This window comes from Cavia porcellus, unplaced genomic scaffold (assembly GCF_034190915.1).
Source record: "Cavia porcellus strain 051 isolate PalLab524CR breed Dunkin Hartley unplaced genomic scaffold, mCavPor4.1 scaffold_20, whole genome shotgun sequence".
In the NCBI taxonomy this organism is placed as follows: Eukaryota; Metazoa; Chordata; class Mammalia; order Rodentia; family Caviidae; genus Cavia; species Cavia porcellus.
The window spans coordinates 11431498-11447709 of record NW_026947503.1 but is presented as its reverse complement, the minus strand read 5'-3'; the positions used below and the strand labels follow the sequence as shown (position 1 = coordinate 11447709).

Sequence of the window (16212 nt, the reverse complement as noted above, 5' to 3'; positions counted from 1 at the left end):
CTCGAATTCACTGATCTGTTCATCACATTTGACCAAGCTGTACAATATACTCCACAAATCACCTTAGCTTGTCTTGTAAAGCTAGGTGCATGAAGACATCCTGCCAAACACCTAACCTGTAAAAGGCCCATTCTTTCACTCATTTGCACTCATGCTGTCCCTCCAAGAGCACAATTCCTGTCACCTCTTCCTTCTCTGCATTCTTTATCAATCAAGGCAAGGCAGTAGAGAAATCCTCAGGGATGGAAACGCTTAGGGTCCTTACTCCATTTTGCTAATTTCTCAGGAAAAGCCTTAAGAGCACTCATAAGCGAGAAAAGGGTAAAATGATTGTCTCATGTTTCAATTTAATTAGATGCTTAGTGAACATCCATTACAGTAATGATCAAAATACAATCTCTGAATAACACAGAAGAGAAGAAACCATGAATATGATTAGAATACAAAGTGTGATACAAGCAGTAACAAACCAGGAGTGCAAAATGATGCCAAATAGTGACATCGTGTCTATTTGCAAAGGCAGAGAATCAGGACAGACCTCAACAGTGGGAACAAACATCACAAGAGTTGAATGATGCACAAGTTTAAGGCCAAGTATGAGAGAAGCCACATTCCATATGATATCAGGTGGGAAGATAACTGAGCATGATCAAAGAGTAAAATTTATAGTTTTCTAAAAAAATTTTTTCAAAATTATAGGAGGTAAGTAAGGTAAAAAGTATAAATGAAAAAGAAGGCACTGATCAAAATACCTTCAATAACGGATGGGGCTGATGAGCTTTAAGATTATTCTGCCAAAGGCAATGAGATAATTAAAGTGTTAAATATAGTGATGGCATCACCAGTCCAACTTTCAAAAGAGAAACTAGGAGAAATCAATAGGTTAGGAGAGGACTGATCAGGAGGGCAGGAGGGCAGGTCAGAGAGTATTAGTGCAATCAGGTAAACGGTGGAAGATATGGAGGTCCAGAGTGCAAGATGAGATGGAGGAACCTGCCAGGATTGCTGTAAGGAGTGCATGCATGTGCACATGAGTGTGCATGTATGTGTAACCTCTAAGACGAGAAAAGTAAGAATGAATGTGTTCAAACATATAGGAAGTTTTGGAGTTCTCTCAGACAAGCAAACTACAAACACCCAACATGTAATCTCTTTCATAATACCAAACCAATACGACTACAGCTGAGAAGTATAACAAATACTAGTCAAATGAGTTAGTAAACATAAGAGATGGAAGAAAAAGAAGGAATCAACCAAAAACATCCTAAAAATTTCCCTCAAGCCACAACACAGTATTTATTGTTTAGGATGTACTAAAATTTATAGTAATTTTAAATGATTATCCACCATCTCTAAGGCAAAACTATTCAGTTCTCTTCTCCATAATTTTTAATAGTAGTATTAGATTGCTTGCTTTAGAAAATATATAACCACTTGAAACCATGTCGTTAGCTTTTTAGAATGTGTGCTTCATTATATATGATGCACTGCTCTGCTCAGTAAATATCTGATGGATGAGTAAGTTATCCACCCCCAATTTCCAAGGACAAGTTTTTCTTTGATGGAGAAGCAGATAGGGTGGGGGCAGCTCAGAGGAACTGGGTGAAATACGAAGAGGCACACAAACAAAGCATACAAAACCTGGTAAACTATTGTAACTTTCACCTCTAAAATCACATACATGGGAACAGTCCTCAAACACTGAACAGTGCATGAGTGCTGAGAAAGCCTGACCAGTTGTTGGATTTTTAATAGAGAACCTCTGAAACCAGAACTATTGAGGCAAGCACGATTCAGGATATGTTGTTCTACTCACCTCATATAAAAAATGACAGTGATGGTGACAATTAGGATAACAAACAAGAACGAAACTGTCCCTCCAGCCACGGCAATGGCGTCCTGGTTACTGGCTTTCTCTAGGAGAAAAAAAAAAAATAGTAGGAATTAAGAATTCAATGAAAGCCACATGAAAAAAGTAAAACATGGAAGAAAAGGCACATTAATCTTGATAGGATAACAATTAAAAACCAATGATCTAATAAAAATAGGGTAGGGAAAGAGACAATTATTTCTGTAGAACTTCCTTAATATTTAAGAATTCCTCAGAATTTTATTAGTTTCGTAGGTGAGCTAGGAAACTTTACAATGAGTATATAAAACTTAAGAACAAGAATACAAACGATTCAATACAAATATCACTTCATCCCAATAATTCTCATCTAATGAACAAAATCCTTTGTTTAAAACTATTGAGGTAATGTATTAGTAAATGCTGTGTTTTGTGTCTGATATATTAAGCACACTCAGCCTACAATACTACGTAACTTGAACATTTATCAGAATTTTGTTCAAAAAATGTTTCTACTAGATTTGATAAATTTAACAATTAAAAAATAGTTAAGAAAAATATGTGACTGCCACCATATGTTATCTGGAAATGTACAATGGCCCAGGACTCTGAAGTTCTCACTCCAGGTCTGTCACTATTTAGTTGATGACTCCAGATAGTCCTTTACATCTTCTGCATGTGCTTTTTATCTCTGCTGGGTGACAACAATGACAGCAGCTCTCACTGCATCACAGAATTGGGGTCAGACTCTAATGAGCCATTGCTGAGAAGCTGTGAACCTGTACTCCTAGAGGAATGTCACCTCTAGAGCATGAGCGCAGAGATCAGGTTTCTCTTCTCACTATGGCTTTCTGCCCACAATGCACCTCATCTGTCCTCACTGCAGGCACAGAGAACAGCCCAGGTCAGTGTCTGCTGCTGGTAAGAATGGCATTGAAGGAAATCAACACGTTTGACCATCTCCTCCCAAGGAAAGGGAAAGCTATGAGAAAACGGTACAACGCCCAGTTCTTGATGTGGAGCCTCATTAACATGATCCCTGGGTTGTCTGACGCCTTCAACTCTTTCACCTTGTTTTCACTAGACTGTTTCTTTCTTCTTAAGTCACTATTCAGTTGAAAGTTTTTCATGGTAAGAACTCAATTCATAAGCTTTACTGCAAAGCAAAACTAAATAGACCATTTTTTGTATTTCTTTAGTGTAGATTCTAACTTACAAGCATTTATATAGTATTTTCTTTTTGTCCTTTGCTTATTTTACTTAACATAACATTCTCTGAATTGTTTCAAATGACAAGATTTCCTACCTTTATGCCATTGTGTGTATATATATATACACATATAAACACATACATATACACATAGATACATTCTTCATTAAGTCACCATTTGGTGGACACATGTTGTTTCTATATAATGAGCCTTGTGAATTATGATTCATAGATGTAGATATTTCTTCAATACACTGATAACAGAGGTACTGATAAATTGTATGATAGTTTTGGTTTAGTTCTTGAGGTACCTCCATGATGACTCTGTTTATATCCCCACCAATATTATACATGGGTTCCATTCCCTTACATCACTGCCAACATTTATTTTTATCATTTTGATAATAGCTGTCTTAACAGTTGGGAGGTATTATCAGATTGTGGTTTTGATTTTCATTGCCCTGATAATTAGTGGTGTAGTTCACCTTTTCATATTATTGACCAGTTTTATGCCTTCTTTGGAAAAATGTTTGTTCACATTTAATGATCATTTTTCCACAAGTGTATTTATGGATTTTACAGTGAAATGCTGAGACTTGCAACAGTATGGATAAACCTAGAGGAAATTATGCTCAGTGAAGCAAGCCTTAAACATAAAGTCAAATACAGAATGAATTCACTCATAGATGGACTCTAATAAAGATGAATCCATAGAAGCAGAGAATATAACAGTAGTTACCAGGAACCAAGGAGTCAGAGTTCAAAGTATATGAAATTTCATTTAGAAAATGAACACTTTCATGGATAATGTAAGTAATGAAGGATGTGTTAATTAAATTTATCCAAATATTACATAATATTTACATAAATGAAACCATCATGTTATGTACCTTAAATATATTTGATTTTTGACAATCATTATGATTATATATAAATTTTTTTTAAATTTGAAAACAATTGTTTTCTGTAGGCTTTCAGTATTTTCTAAATCTTCTAAATGCTATGTTGTTTTTATAATCAGGAAAAAAATAGTACAAAATTATAAAGATCTATACGTCTAAAACAGACTATTTTACCAAATTTCAGTGGTTCCATTTAAGGGGCAAGATATAGAGAACTGCCTTTTTAGAAGTAGACTCAGAATCTTTAAGAATTAAAATGATTTTATCTTTACCAAGTTGTAAATTATACAAATTTAAAAGTAAAAACCACTTGAAAGTATGACTATTTGTGTCATACTGCGAAGTCATAAGTCCAAATTTTAAAGTTTAAATTTTAAATCTATTTTAACCTCTTTTAGGTATGTCTGATCTCTAGGAATCTCATCCATTGAACCATTCAGCATCTAAATGTGTACTATTTCAAGGTGTTCTGTGTAGCCGTACTGATAATAAGACGGTGCATAATGACAAATTTGACACTTGATTTAGTGGAATTTATATTATTTGAAAAGTCCTCCACAGTTTAAGAACAGGCATAAAGCCAGCAGTTTCCCCTAAGGGACAAGTGTAAAGCTTGGAGTAAAGCCAGATGTGCAGCTGTGCACAGGGACCAGCCAGTCTCAAGCCAGCGAGGCCTCCCACCACTCCCCGCCCTCTGCCTCCAGCTGTGGCATCTACAGCCAGCCTGGTGCTACAAGCCAACTCCTCTGGCCCTGTAAGATGAAAGAAATAAAAGAGCAGATAGAAATGGATGCTGTAGGGAGTTGATCAATAGTTTATAGCATTCACTTTTTCCTTAAGTTCTTCTATTAGATCTTCAGTTGAGTAATGTCTGCCCTCAAGCCATTTTCTTAAAGAATTATTGTGTGTTTTCAGTGACCACATTTTGCTAATTTTTTTTTTTACCTTACATTCCAATGCCCTGCTGAATCATGGGAGGACAGAAATGTCTTGAACCATAAAGTTACTATTTTTTCTCCCAGTTTGAAAGATAAATACTGTTAAAATAATTCAAAGTGAGTCAGTGAAATTTATAAATGAATAATTTACTGCAGGCCCATGGCCCTCTAGGCTAAGTTTCTGACAAGTATTTATGGCCAAGTCATAAACCTTTAGGAATGTCTCATGATAGAAATGCTGCTGGGCCCTTCCCAAAGAGTCAAGCGGGCAGAGCAGCCACAAATGGCTGTTGTTTCTCCTATATTAGAGTTCAGAAAAGAAAAATGAAGAGACCAATTAATTTGGAACCTGAATAAGTAGGGCAAAAAGCATGACAGGAAAAACATATCCTGACTCTGTAAGCAGCCCTGGGTATGTATCATTTAAAATTACTCTCTGACTTCATTAAAAATATAAGCAGAAATGTTAGATCTCATCCTCTGGGCAGTAAGTTCAGGTAGAGAAGACATGTCTCTTCCACATATCAGGTGTTTCCAAGTGTCAACTGTTAACATGATGCTTAAAAATATCCCGCTTCACCTCGCATTAGACCCTGGTTGTTTGAAAGGCAGACACTGAGGAGGGAAGTTGTAGGGCTCATCCTGTCTTTTAATTCTGATCCCTAGAAGATCTTACATAGGACACTTAATCTCTTACTTTTTGGCAGCTACAAAATGATGATGAAATCAACCCTAAGAATTGCTGTGGGATTTAAATAAAATGTATATAGGTAGTTTGAGTACTTTAAGCACCACATAAGTTTTCAGTAGCACACATTACATTTACACTAACATTTAATATGCACACATTCCAAAGTAGAACTAGCTCATTTCTCCTCTTCTCATGTTGAAATAGTGTATTGAATTAGTCATAAATGACAAAAGATGCTTGCTCTTACAGTTAGACTCACTTTTCTGAGGAGTTGCACAGGTAGTGGTGACTAACATACATAAAGTAACTGCAGTGTTGGAGGATCACAGGAGATAGCTAGTATTTCAAAGTTTGTGGGACTGCGCACCCGAAATCTGTGTCAGGTGGATGCCGGTATGGTAATACTATGCCAAGTTTCCTAAAATCACCTGTGCAAGCAAATCAGTTTAAACTTCATGTTTCAGAAATCTTTCCCTATTTATTGCAAAGTCATAGAAAATAAATGATTCTCCAAGAATTAAAAGAACATGACATCAACCTCCAATCTACTGTTCCTTAAAAATCGTCATCAGACTTTAACAGAGAAGCATAGGCACAGAGAATCTAAACAGTGCTCCTGTGATTGCACAGCAGGGAAGAGACGGAAGCAGGTTTCCTACCTGAAGTACAAATTGTGCTACTCTTTGCTTTACTTGCTGGGAAATGGTTTTCAAAATCGCTTAAGCACGTTAAAAGGTGATGTCAGCTCAGAAACATGTAGTCCAAGAGCAAAAGTGAGTTTTACCTACAGGATGAGTACACTAGTAACATCTTCTGACACCACAATGTGACATTATGCTGCACTACAGGGCACAGTGCTCAAGAACACTCCTCGTGTGGCAAGGGCGTTTAGCTGGTAGAAGAGGACAAAAGACTAGATAACATGTTTCCTTTGGAACAATTATTGAAAAAACTTCAGGCCAGACCGATTATATTAGATGTTTCATCTTCATGCCCAAATACTTATTAGCTGGTATTATACTTCCCACACAGACTTCAGTTTTTATAAACACGCATTAGTCTAATGCATCACAGGTCAGCATGTCAAGTACTGCACAAACCCTGCCCATCTTCCTGGAGAATTTGCATACAGAGGAGTCCTAGGGCTGCAAGCCCACAACAGCCAGGTTACAAGGCTGTCCCTTGCCTAGCAAGGGAGAACTTGGATTTTTATTTCCTTTTTATCTTTCTTGAACCAATGAAGTTTACTGTATTTAACTTTTTGCATCAGTGTGACTCGTTCTAAGTTTCTTCTCTTCTTCTGGAACATCATTTAGTCCTTCTGACTCTTTCACCTGCGCTTTTCCTTTTGCTGGTTTTGCTTTGAATTCTTTTTCTCAAAGCCATGAGCATGACCGGAGGCTCCATGCTGTGAGGTCTTCTACAGCTTCCCCGAAGGAGGGGCCCAAACACAACTGGAAAATATTTTGATTGTTTCTCCAATACTGATGGCTTATTCTTAAATATACCCACTACATTATTGTAAGAACACATACATTCTTATTGTATTTTATTTGTAATAAGCCTTACATATATAGTAGGTCTTATTTATGTTGGCAGTAAATAATGAGACCAGTACGTATGACCTTTCTAAACTAGTGAAACATGTTGCTTTTAGGTACCAAGTGTTTAAATTATAGTTCTTAAATGGAAATGATTGTAAGCCAAATAGCATAGTTCTTTACATAGGTCTTTTTAAGCAGAAAATAATAAATATAAAGAAGATAGGCTGCCACTTTGAGCACCACACTTTACATTTGCTGTAAGCAATGACAAACAAGATGTTAATATCTACTTTCAATTACCTGTGTCACATTGCACTCTTGTACTTAAATATAACAACTTTTGTCTCCTCATTGTCTACAAACTTGCTAGCTTTCTATGTATTTCTCTCAATACTCTATAGTCTAACATGTCTTTGCAATTTTTCTAATTTTTCACTGTTAATTTGTTATAATAAGAAGACAGATCCCCAAGAGTAAATAATCCTGATGAGGAGTGAGAGCCATTTTCTGAGTTAATGGCAAAAGTGTCAGTGTGAAGTATTATTACTATGTTTGTCCAACCACAGAACATGTTGCATCCACTGCTTTTGCTTGTTTTGTTACTTAATTTTTCACTCTTGACTTTGCTCAAGGCATGTTCAGATAAGTGAATGCTACAATTCAATAAAATGACCAAAATCAGATTTGAATAATCTACAAGTTGGGAGTTGATGTCAAGTGTTCATACCATGATTTTTATTACTCCAAGTTATCTTCTAACCTAGCTAAGTATCACTATGACCTAAAAATACTGGAAATATGGAGATAACATCTGTGCATCTGTGACTTGTAGCATTCACATGAGAACACCTAAGGTTAATGTTTCACAGCACTGGCTTTGGAAACAATACTTCTCTCTATGGGAGCTCTGGTCCTCTAGCCAATGTCCTTCTTCTGATTTCTTCTTCCTTAGATTATTAACTAGAAAGTGCATAATATGCCTCTCTTCAACTCCCTAAAATATAAGTAAATCCTTAAAAACTCACTTTTTTCAAGGACCCACCACTTCAAAATGTCAATATCAGTAATGATGGTACGGCCATGGGAGAGTAGGACCTTAATGTCTTCCCTCCAAGCTGCAAAACTTCTCTTTCCATGACATGTGATATGTTTATTGTTCCTTTTGGTAAAGCCAGTTAGCTAACACAGGTGGCCACCCCACTCACCAGGTGAATCTGTTTGACAAATGGTTCTGTGGAGTCTTTTTTACTTGAGAATCAGTCATTATCTTTAGAACACACATGACTGCATGTGCTTGTCTATACCAAAGGATGAGAAGCCTTTGAGTCTTTGCAATCTCCTGGTAGATTGCCCATATTGCACATCACATTATTTTTTAATGTTTATTCAATAATATAATAGTTCTCTTTCTCTTCTACCTTGTGAAGCAGTTTTCTGGGAAGAGAGGATATTCTGTTTCTGTTGCCCCAGAAAATTGTTAATAGCATAGTTGTTTACTCAGGCATTAACTCTTCATTATGTTATTATCATCTTTATCCTCAAAGATTTAATAGGAAATTTTTCAGAAGTCCTACCAAAAGCAAGATAACCTGCCTTCTGCAAGTTGTACTAAGACATACAAAACAGGCATCCTGCACTACATAAAAGTTTATATTTTTAGTTGTAAAAGATAAAATTACAGAATATGAGATACTATAGTGGTTAGAAAATGTTAATATAGAAAATAATATTGCTCTCTTCGGGCAATTTTGAAGTTTCGGTCCTCACTGTCCCTGAAGATGAAAGAATGCCTGTTCTGATTACTACCAACTCCAATCTGGTCTCTACAGTCATTTGGATCAAATGGAATCTATTTTATATAAAAAAGGAAAGCATAATTTCGAAAAAGAGGAAAATAAGAGGAAGGAGAGGTGTGTGGGAACTTTTAGTAGTTCCTGGGCAGTTGTTCAAGAGAGGAGCTGAAAGTCTAACTGGACATGTGGTAAAGGCTGTGGATGCACAGGTGATTTGCAGTGCCTAGAGGTTCTCTGACAGCTGAGCTATCCTCAACACTCTGTCTGCGGAGTCTCCCTTGTTCAGGGGATATTTCTAAGGTTCCCTGATCTTAATCCCATTTAAACTACTACACAAGAGTACTACAGACTGGTAGATAATTTATAATGAAGAGGTACTTATTGAATTTGCGGTTTTGGAGGCTGGCAAGTCCAATATCAGTGTGCTCATCTCTATGAGTACCTTGCTGCCACCTCATGTCATGATAGAAGGTGGAAGGTAAAAGAACCCATTCTTCTACCAAGAACCCATTGCCACAGAAGCTGACCTGCTCCCAGAGTAATGGCATTATTCCACTGAAGATAGAGCCCTCATGAATCCTACTTTTAACATCATTGCCTTGGGAATTAGATTTCCAAAACTTGAACTTTGAGGGATGCATTTAAGCCACAGAATCTCTTAATCTGTGGTTAAAATCTGTTGGTGTGGACCTGACTTCCTCATAATCAGCACTTCACCTCTGGACCCTCGCATCTGTTGCCTGACTTTTCTAGTTCTTCCCATGACCGAGTGGAGAGCCTATCCCAGTGAACTGGCTCCATGATAAGCACCAACCCGTGTTAAGAGACGATAAATCTATGGAGCAGAAACTACCCAACATAGCTCTTGAGCATGATGGTGATGACCATAATGGGCCAGTGCTGAAACAAACAAGTGGGAAAAAAAGCCTTCAGTCCTGCACCTATATTGCACTGTATGTGGGTTCCATCTAAATTCCCTTATATGTACAAGCCTCCTACAAGCAAGGCTCTGTGACTCTATGGGTACTGTCTTCTATTGTGATGTGACTGCTGACAGTAATAACACTTTCTCTTCCATTTGGAGAAGAAATTCAGTGCTGTGGCTAAGAACAAGAATTCTGCAGTCAGTCTACCTTGCTCTGAATCCTATTAGCACTGAATAGGAGACCTAACCCCCCCCCCATGCCTCACATTTTTCATAGGTAAAATACAGGTAAAAATAGAATTGCTATGAGAAGTAAATGAGTAATTATGTATGAATTCCTAGAACAGCAACTGGCGCAATATGCATGCTTATCCAGGACAAGGCCCTGTGTGGTAGCTGGGTTTCCCATTGCTGAGACCCAGTACTGAACCACAGTGTGAAGGAGGAAAGGTTTATATCAGCTTACAGTTTCATGGCAGCTTGTTACAAGGCAGAAACATCATGGCAGAAGAGCATGGCAAAGAGCTGACGAAGAGCTTAGTTCATGGTGGCCAGGAAGCAGTGCAGACAAGCAGAGTCACAAAGGAAAGAGCCAAAAACTGTATGTCACATCCAAGGTCGTGCCTATATGACCCACCCAGACACACTCAGAGGTATTCTTTACTAATCGCCTAAGTATTTCTTTAATGTTGTCAGGTTGACATCACAATTAAATTTCAAAAATGATGCTTTACTGGGTCAGGAAGAGAAAAAAGAAGTCAGCAGAAATGGAAAATTATTCTGGCAAATTTTTGAGATTTGGCATATGTGGCATGAATGTGAAATTGCCTACAAGGTCACATGCATTGACTTTTATCATACGGTAGGCTAAACAGGCTATTGCTTCTTCTAACAAAGGTTCACAGATATAATAATTCACACATGTACACACACACACACAGAGAGAGAGAGAGAGAGAGAGAGATTAAGAGCAAATATCCTGTTCTAATCTTACAAATAAAATATGAAAACAAAAAGATACTAATTTCATAACAACTGTATTGTATGGGCTTCTGTTTTTCCGTTCGCAGGATTATCTCATATTCAGCCCAGTTTTGGAGACCCTTTGCATGTAATGTTCTTAAATTTCTCTGCTGGGGAGCCACAGATAATCACCCACCCACTGCTGACTTAGCTTTCTCCTCAGCAGCCCTCTTTCATTTGCTTCTGCTCATCAACATCCAAATAGAGTATTTTTTCATTTCACTTTCTATTAATATAACTGAAGCCACTTTCACGTCCTACCAACCCAGTGGAGAACATTGACATTTTGACTTTATGCTTGTGAGGAGAAGAATCTCTTCTCTGCCATTCTTACAGTTTAAACATCACAAGCACCAGGGCTACTCTTCAGTTCTAACAAAATCATATTACAATGGGAACATAATTTTCTGTTGAGGAAAACTTTTTAAGAATCCCTGAATCATTTCAGCTTAAAAAATAACTTGGAGATACAAATTTGAGTTCAAAGATATCTCTCTGAATGACTTGCCGCACTTTCTCTGCATTTCTGACATTTTTAATGATATGGTCCTCCGTGCAAACCTATTATACTGTCCTCAAAAATTTCTCCAGAGTCAAATCAGTATGTCTGAAATACTTCAGATGCAGTTAAACATCTTTTCCTGATGAATTGAATCAGAACACTTAAAATAGAATTTCTGTTAAGAATGAACTGCATTAAGTTTATATAAAGAACTAATTTTTAAAAATGTTAAATATGTAATCTTGCACTTGCCTTTGGGAGAACACTTCCCACACTTATCTATGCTCAATTTCTAATAAGGCTCTCAGGGACAACTGCAAATTGTTAACAATACCCAGGAGCTTTTCAAATGAAAATTCCATGGATGACAAGAAGTTTAAGTAGTTATTTTGCAGTTGGAGCCATTATGAAGGTTTCTTGAATAAATGAGGCTATGTGTGGATTTTAAGGGGAAAGAAAATCAGTACATTTGTCTGAACCTGAATCATTACTTGTCTGAATTCCAAGAGAGATGGAGGTTAATGAAAATACTTTAAAATTCAATCTGATGAAGGCCCATTTACAGAAGAGCAATTCCTAGGATCAGCTACTCTCTAATTCTATTCACTTGCATTGTTCATGACAGTGTTCAGTTAGAACTTGCTTTATATACATGAGGTAGCAATAGACACACAACTATGCAACTTATCAAATCAATTTAATGTGTGACCTTTAAGAATTTATTTCTCTTTTCTATAAACTTGTTACTATTATTCAACTCAATACACTATTGACCTACACAAATACAGGATGCATAAAAATGACTACGCGCAAGCAACAATCTATGATTTTTTGTATTTGGAAACAATAAATCAGTATATGGGATTTACAAAACAAATTAACTGAACAGCAGTCTTTTTGAAATGCGGTATCTTTTTACAAAACTGATTTGGAGAGAGGCAACTATAAAGATGCAATGGCATAAGGGGCCATGATTGAATAATCAACTCACTTGTGATGTTGGCAGTGGTGTTACATCTGAATAGCCACTTTTCATCCAGATTTTTAAAAACAAAGCCAAACTGGGTTGAAAACAGTGGTTGATCTATTTCAGTGGTGGCTATTTTAACTTGTGATGAGCACTTTCACTAGTAATCTGGGAGTCTGGTTATGTGATTCAATCACATAATTTTCATGAATGTTTTATTTTCCATTTGGTACGGAAATAAAAGGCTGATATTTGTCACCTTTAACATAGAAACGAACATATCCATCAGCCCAGCACATGTTCCCAAAGCATCCACCCACCTATAATCTTCAAATCTATACTAAATTCATAGGAATGGGAAAGGAGGCTCAGAATGAGCAAATCTTAAAAACAAAAAACAACAATAACGAAAACAGAAACTTGTCTACAAGAGTAAACTGTTCTAGAATCCAAATCCATTGGGGGCAAAATGTCAAATTTTAGCAAAAACTAAAGGCCAATTTATGTTTTCTTTAATATTCTCATAATTCAACTCAGGAGCACAGAGACCTAAAACAGTAATCTTCACCATGTTACTTAGAGGCAAAAACTTACAATTAGTAGTCTACCATTCCCTCATCTTACCCCTTGGGCAACCTTGTATCACACAGAAGAAATGCATAAGGAAAATTTCGTAGGCTGTAACATCACTACTTCTTAGTGACTGATTATGTCTAAAACCTCAATTTGCAAATTCCATCCTCTAACATTAGAGACTTGCAAATTTACAGAGTTTGTGCTAAAAAATGCAAAACAAGAAAACCAAAGTTAAAAAAGTCCCTTCTGAAAGCCATATCACTTAGATAAAAGTTCACAAACATTCTCTTCCCAATCATTGCAATGATCTTCTGAAAGTTTACTTTCTTTTATCAACAACCACTAAACCTCAAAAGTTAAATGTTGATGAAACCAAACTTAAAATAATCTCCATAGAAAAAAAAACTGAAACTTAAAGCAGAAAAGCAGTCAAAAACACTTATTGAGCATATGCTAAAAACATACCCTGACAACTGTCAACAGAGATGTCATAGTCTTTGACCTCAAGAAAGTTTTGTTGAATCTGGACCATACCAAAACATAGATTAGATCACTTGAGGGTATCAATTTTTGAGTTATAAAGCCTCAGAATATCAAAATTCTTAATGATTCAAAGATAGGAAGGCATTATGGACTAATGTGGACAAGTCATGAAAACTGAGATTTAACTGCCACTCTACTGGAAGGACCTAACTATAGTGAAAATAAGAAATTGGTTGAGAAAGGAAAAAAAAATAAAGCAGAACATGCTGCACATCTGTAATTCCAAGCTCAGTCTGGGAGACTGAACTTGGAGCATTGCAAGTTCAAGCTCCTGGGTAATTTAGTATTTTATTCAGACTCTGCCTCAAAAGAAAAACAAAACAAAACAGGAAAACGTAGAGCAGTGTGAGTGGCTGTACCAGGAAGCAGCAAGCGTGGGCTGAGACTGATCTCACTGAGAATGATATCATGCTGAATCCCTCTCTCCCTGCCTCCGCCATTTTTGTGTCCAAGAAAGGTGGGCCTGGAACCCGTGGTCTCCCATCACTTCCGGGACCAAATGGCTTCACTAGCACACTAAGCTGAAGTTCAATTTAAACACGAATAGTCTGCACATCATCTGGTTAATGTGAGATGGGCTTTATTATTTATTTTGATGCCACCTAAAATATTTCTCTTACAACCAGTGAAAATTTAGAGGATACTGACAGCCAAAGATAATTCTGGTCACTGTCAAAAATCTAGATTTTCTCCAGTTTCTGGTACTTGTGTTCAAGTTTTAAAATCTAAAAAGTTAACCTGGAGCTATTCCTTAATAAGTTACAAGTTCTCAGTGCAAAGGACAGGAGATTAGCATCTCTTTTCACTCTGCAAAGAAAGTCAAGAGCAAGTCAACTCAGACTTTTGCGTTTTTCTTTCTCTACCCAGAATGCATTAAGTCTTGGAAAGATGATCCATTTGGTGGCAATCGTACAATTATCGGTTGGTGATTGTACGAAATCTTTTGGGTGACCTCTGACTAACAAAATCTTGTCTGAAGATGAATACAGGCAGGCAAAAGTCAGAGCAGAAATGCACATGTGCTAATAAATTGAAGTCTTGAAAATCCCTCTTTTGAATCCAGTAGTATGTCCCATATTGAAGTTGATGGGAGCTAACAAAAGGATGCAGAGCACTTTATAAAATCTGTGTCACAATCATCTTTCTCTTGACAGTTGAAATAAATTAAATCTGTCCACATCTTTTACCTGTCTTACTGCTTCAATCTTTACATGGATTTTTTGATCAAGCAGCCTACGGCTAAATAATCAAACTGCACCAGAGAAAACAAAAATTATCCATCATATTTTCTGTTTAATTCTTTAGACTCAATCTTTATTTTATAATAGCTGAAAGACTTAAATCAAAGTATGCAATCAATGGTTGTCATCTTTTTTCAATTATAATTGTTTACTAATGGATGGTTTCAACTGTTATTCTTTCAATCTGTCAATTGAATGTCAAAATGTTATTTTGCATTTGTTCAAGCGCGGACTATCAAAATACCTACCATTGTATTGTACCTTCCTTTCATTAGCAAATTTTGATGTTGTTTATATTTTATGTATGAAAAATAGTTGTGTGAAGACATTTAGTCATATTTGAATAAAAGAAAGATCTATCTGTAATTAGTAAAAGTTAAATAACTATATCTAAAAATCTATGACCTTCAGTTCCTCTATGACTTAAGATATTTGTAATTACTTAATTTGATCTCAAATCATGGAGGAGAATAGAACCCCCATTTTAAATATAGTGTGATTCTATTCCTGCAGGAATAGACAGAAAATATTTCTTCCTTCAAAACTCCTGCAATATAGAAGTGCTTTTCTTTTAACGTAGTCAGAAAAAAGAAGGTAAAATTTTGTAGAAACCAAGGCAAAAAAAAATATTCCATTCAGAAAAATATCATAAATAATTATTTCCAAACATATGTGGAATAAGGCCTTGTTTATTATGTGCTGATAAAGTAATTACAAATATCTTAAGTTTGACACCAAGTCGTAAATGCAACATACATCTCACCACAGCGCCTGCTCTCATGAGGAGGAACGGTGAGGCTCGATGGCCTCCTGTGGTCCCAAAGAGGCTGCGGATGAAACTGCTTCCCCTAGAAATTTCTCTTTTTGCTACACACAGCAAAATTCTTTATTTTCAATGCTGGAAGAAATATCAGTCAGTAGTATAAACAGAGGTTAGAAAGAGGCAGCCAAAGCCTAAGAAGACTTGGTTCTATACCAAAACTGGGGGGGGGGGGACCCACCTTTAACTCCAACCACTGAGGGATTGAAACAGGAAAATCTCATGGTTGAAGGCCAATCTGGATTAGATAATGACACCCTGCCAAAAAAAAAAAGTCTAACTGGAAGCCAAGGAAAGGAACTGAGTAAAAGTGCTTGGAAGAAAAAAGAGGAAAGGAATGAAGGAAGGAGGGAGAGAAGGGCAGAGAGAGAAAAGTGAAAAATTGTATTACTGATAAAAAGTACATTAGTCTGTGGGACATGTTTCTCAGCAATGAGAAAGCTTACCCACGGCAGAGCTAAATTTCTCGAGACTGACCTCCTCTCACTAAAGGGTAATGCAGGCCTCCACCAAGACATTATGTGGGCCAATGTATGTTTGTACTTTCATAAATGAAAAAAAAAATCTCTCTTTCTCTCTCTCCAGGTATTGAGCAGCCTAGTGCTTACAAAATTCAGGACTTCGCTATGACAAACGGGTCAAACTGCAAATACAAAGTGAATGCAGCTCTCTGACAGGTTCTGCCTAG

The 16212-nt window shown here is 36.7% G+C and overlaps 1 protein-coding gene across 19 annotated transcripts in view; it reads right to left on the bottom strand.

Moving 5' to 3' along the window:
• Cd226 (CD226 molecule) overlaps window positions 1-16212 on the bottom strand; it is a 107872-nt gene that overhangs the window by 9199 nt on the left and 82461 nt on the right. For all 19 annotated transcript variants that reach the window (XM_063231475.1, XM_063231476.1, XM_063231488.1 and 16 more), the window contains one exon: window positions 1817-1916. In XM_063231475.1, the coding sequence (XP_063087545.1) occupies window positions 1817-1916 (100 nt within the window). The remainder of the gene's footprint in view (window positions 1-1816; window positions 1917-16212) is intronic.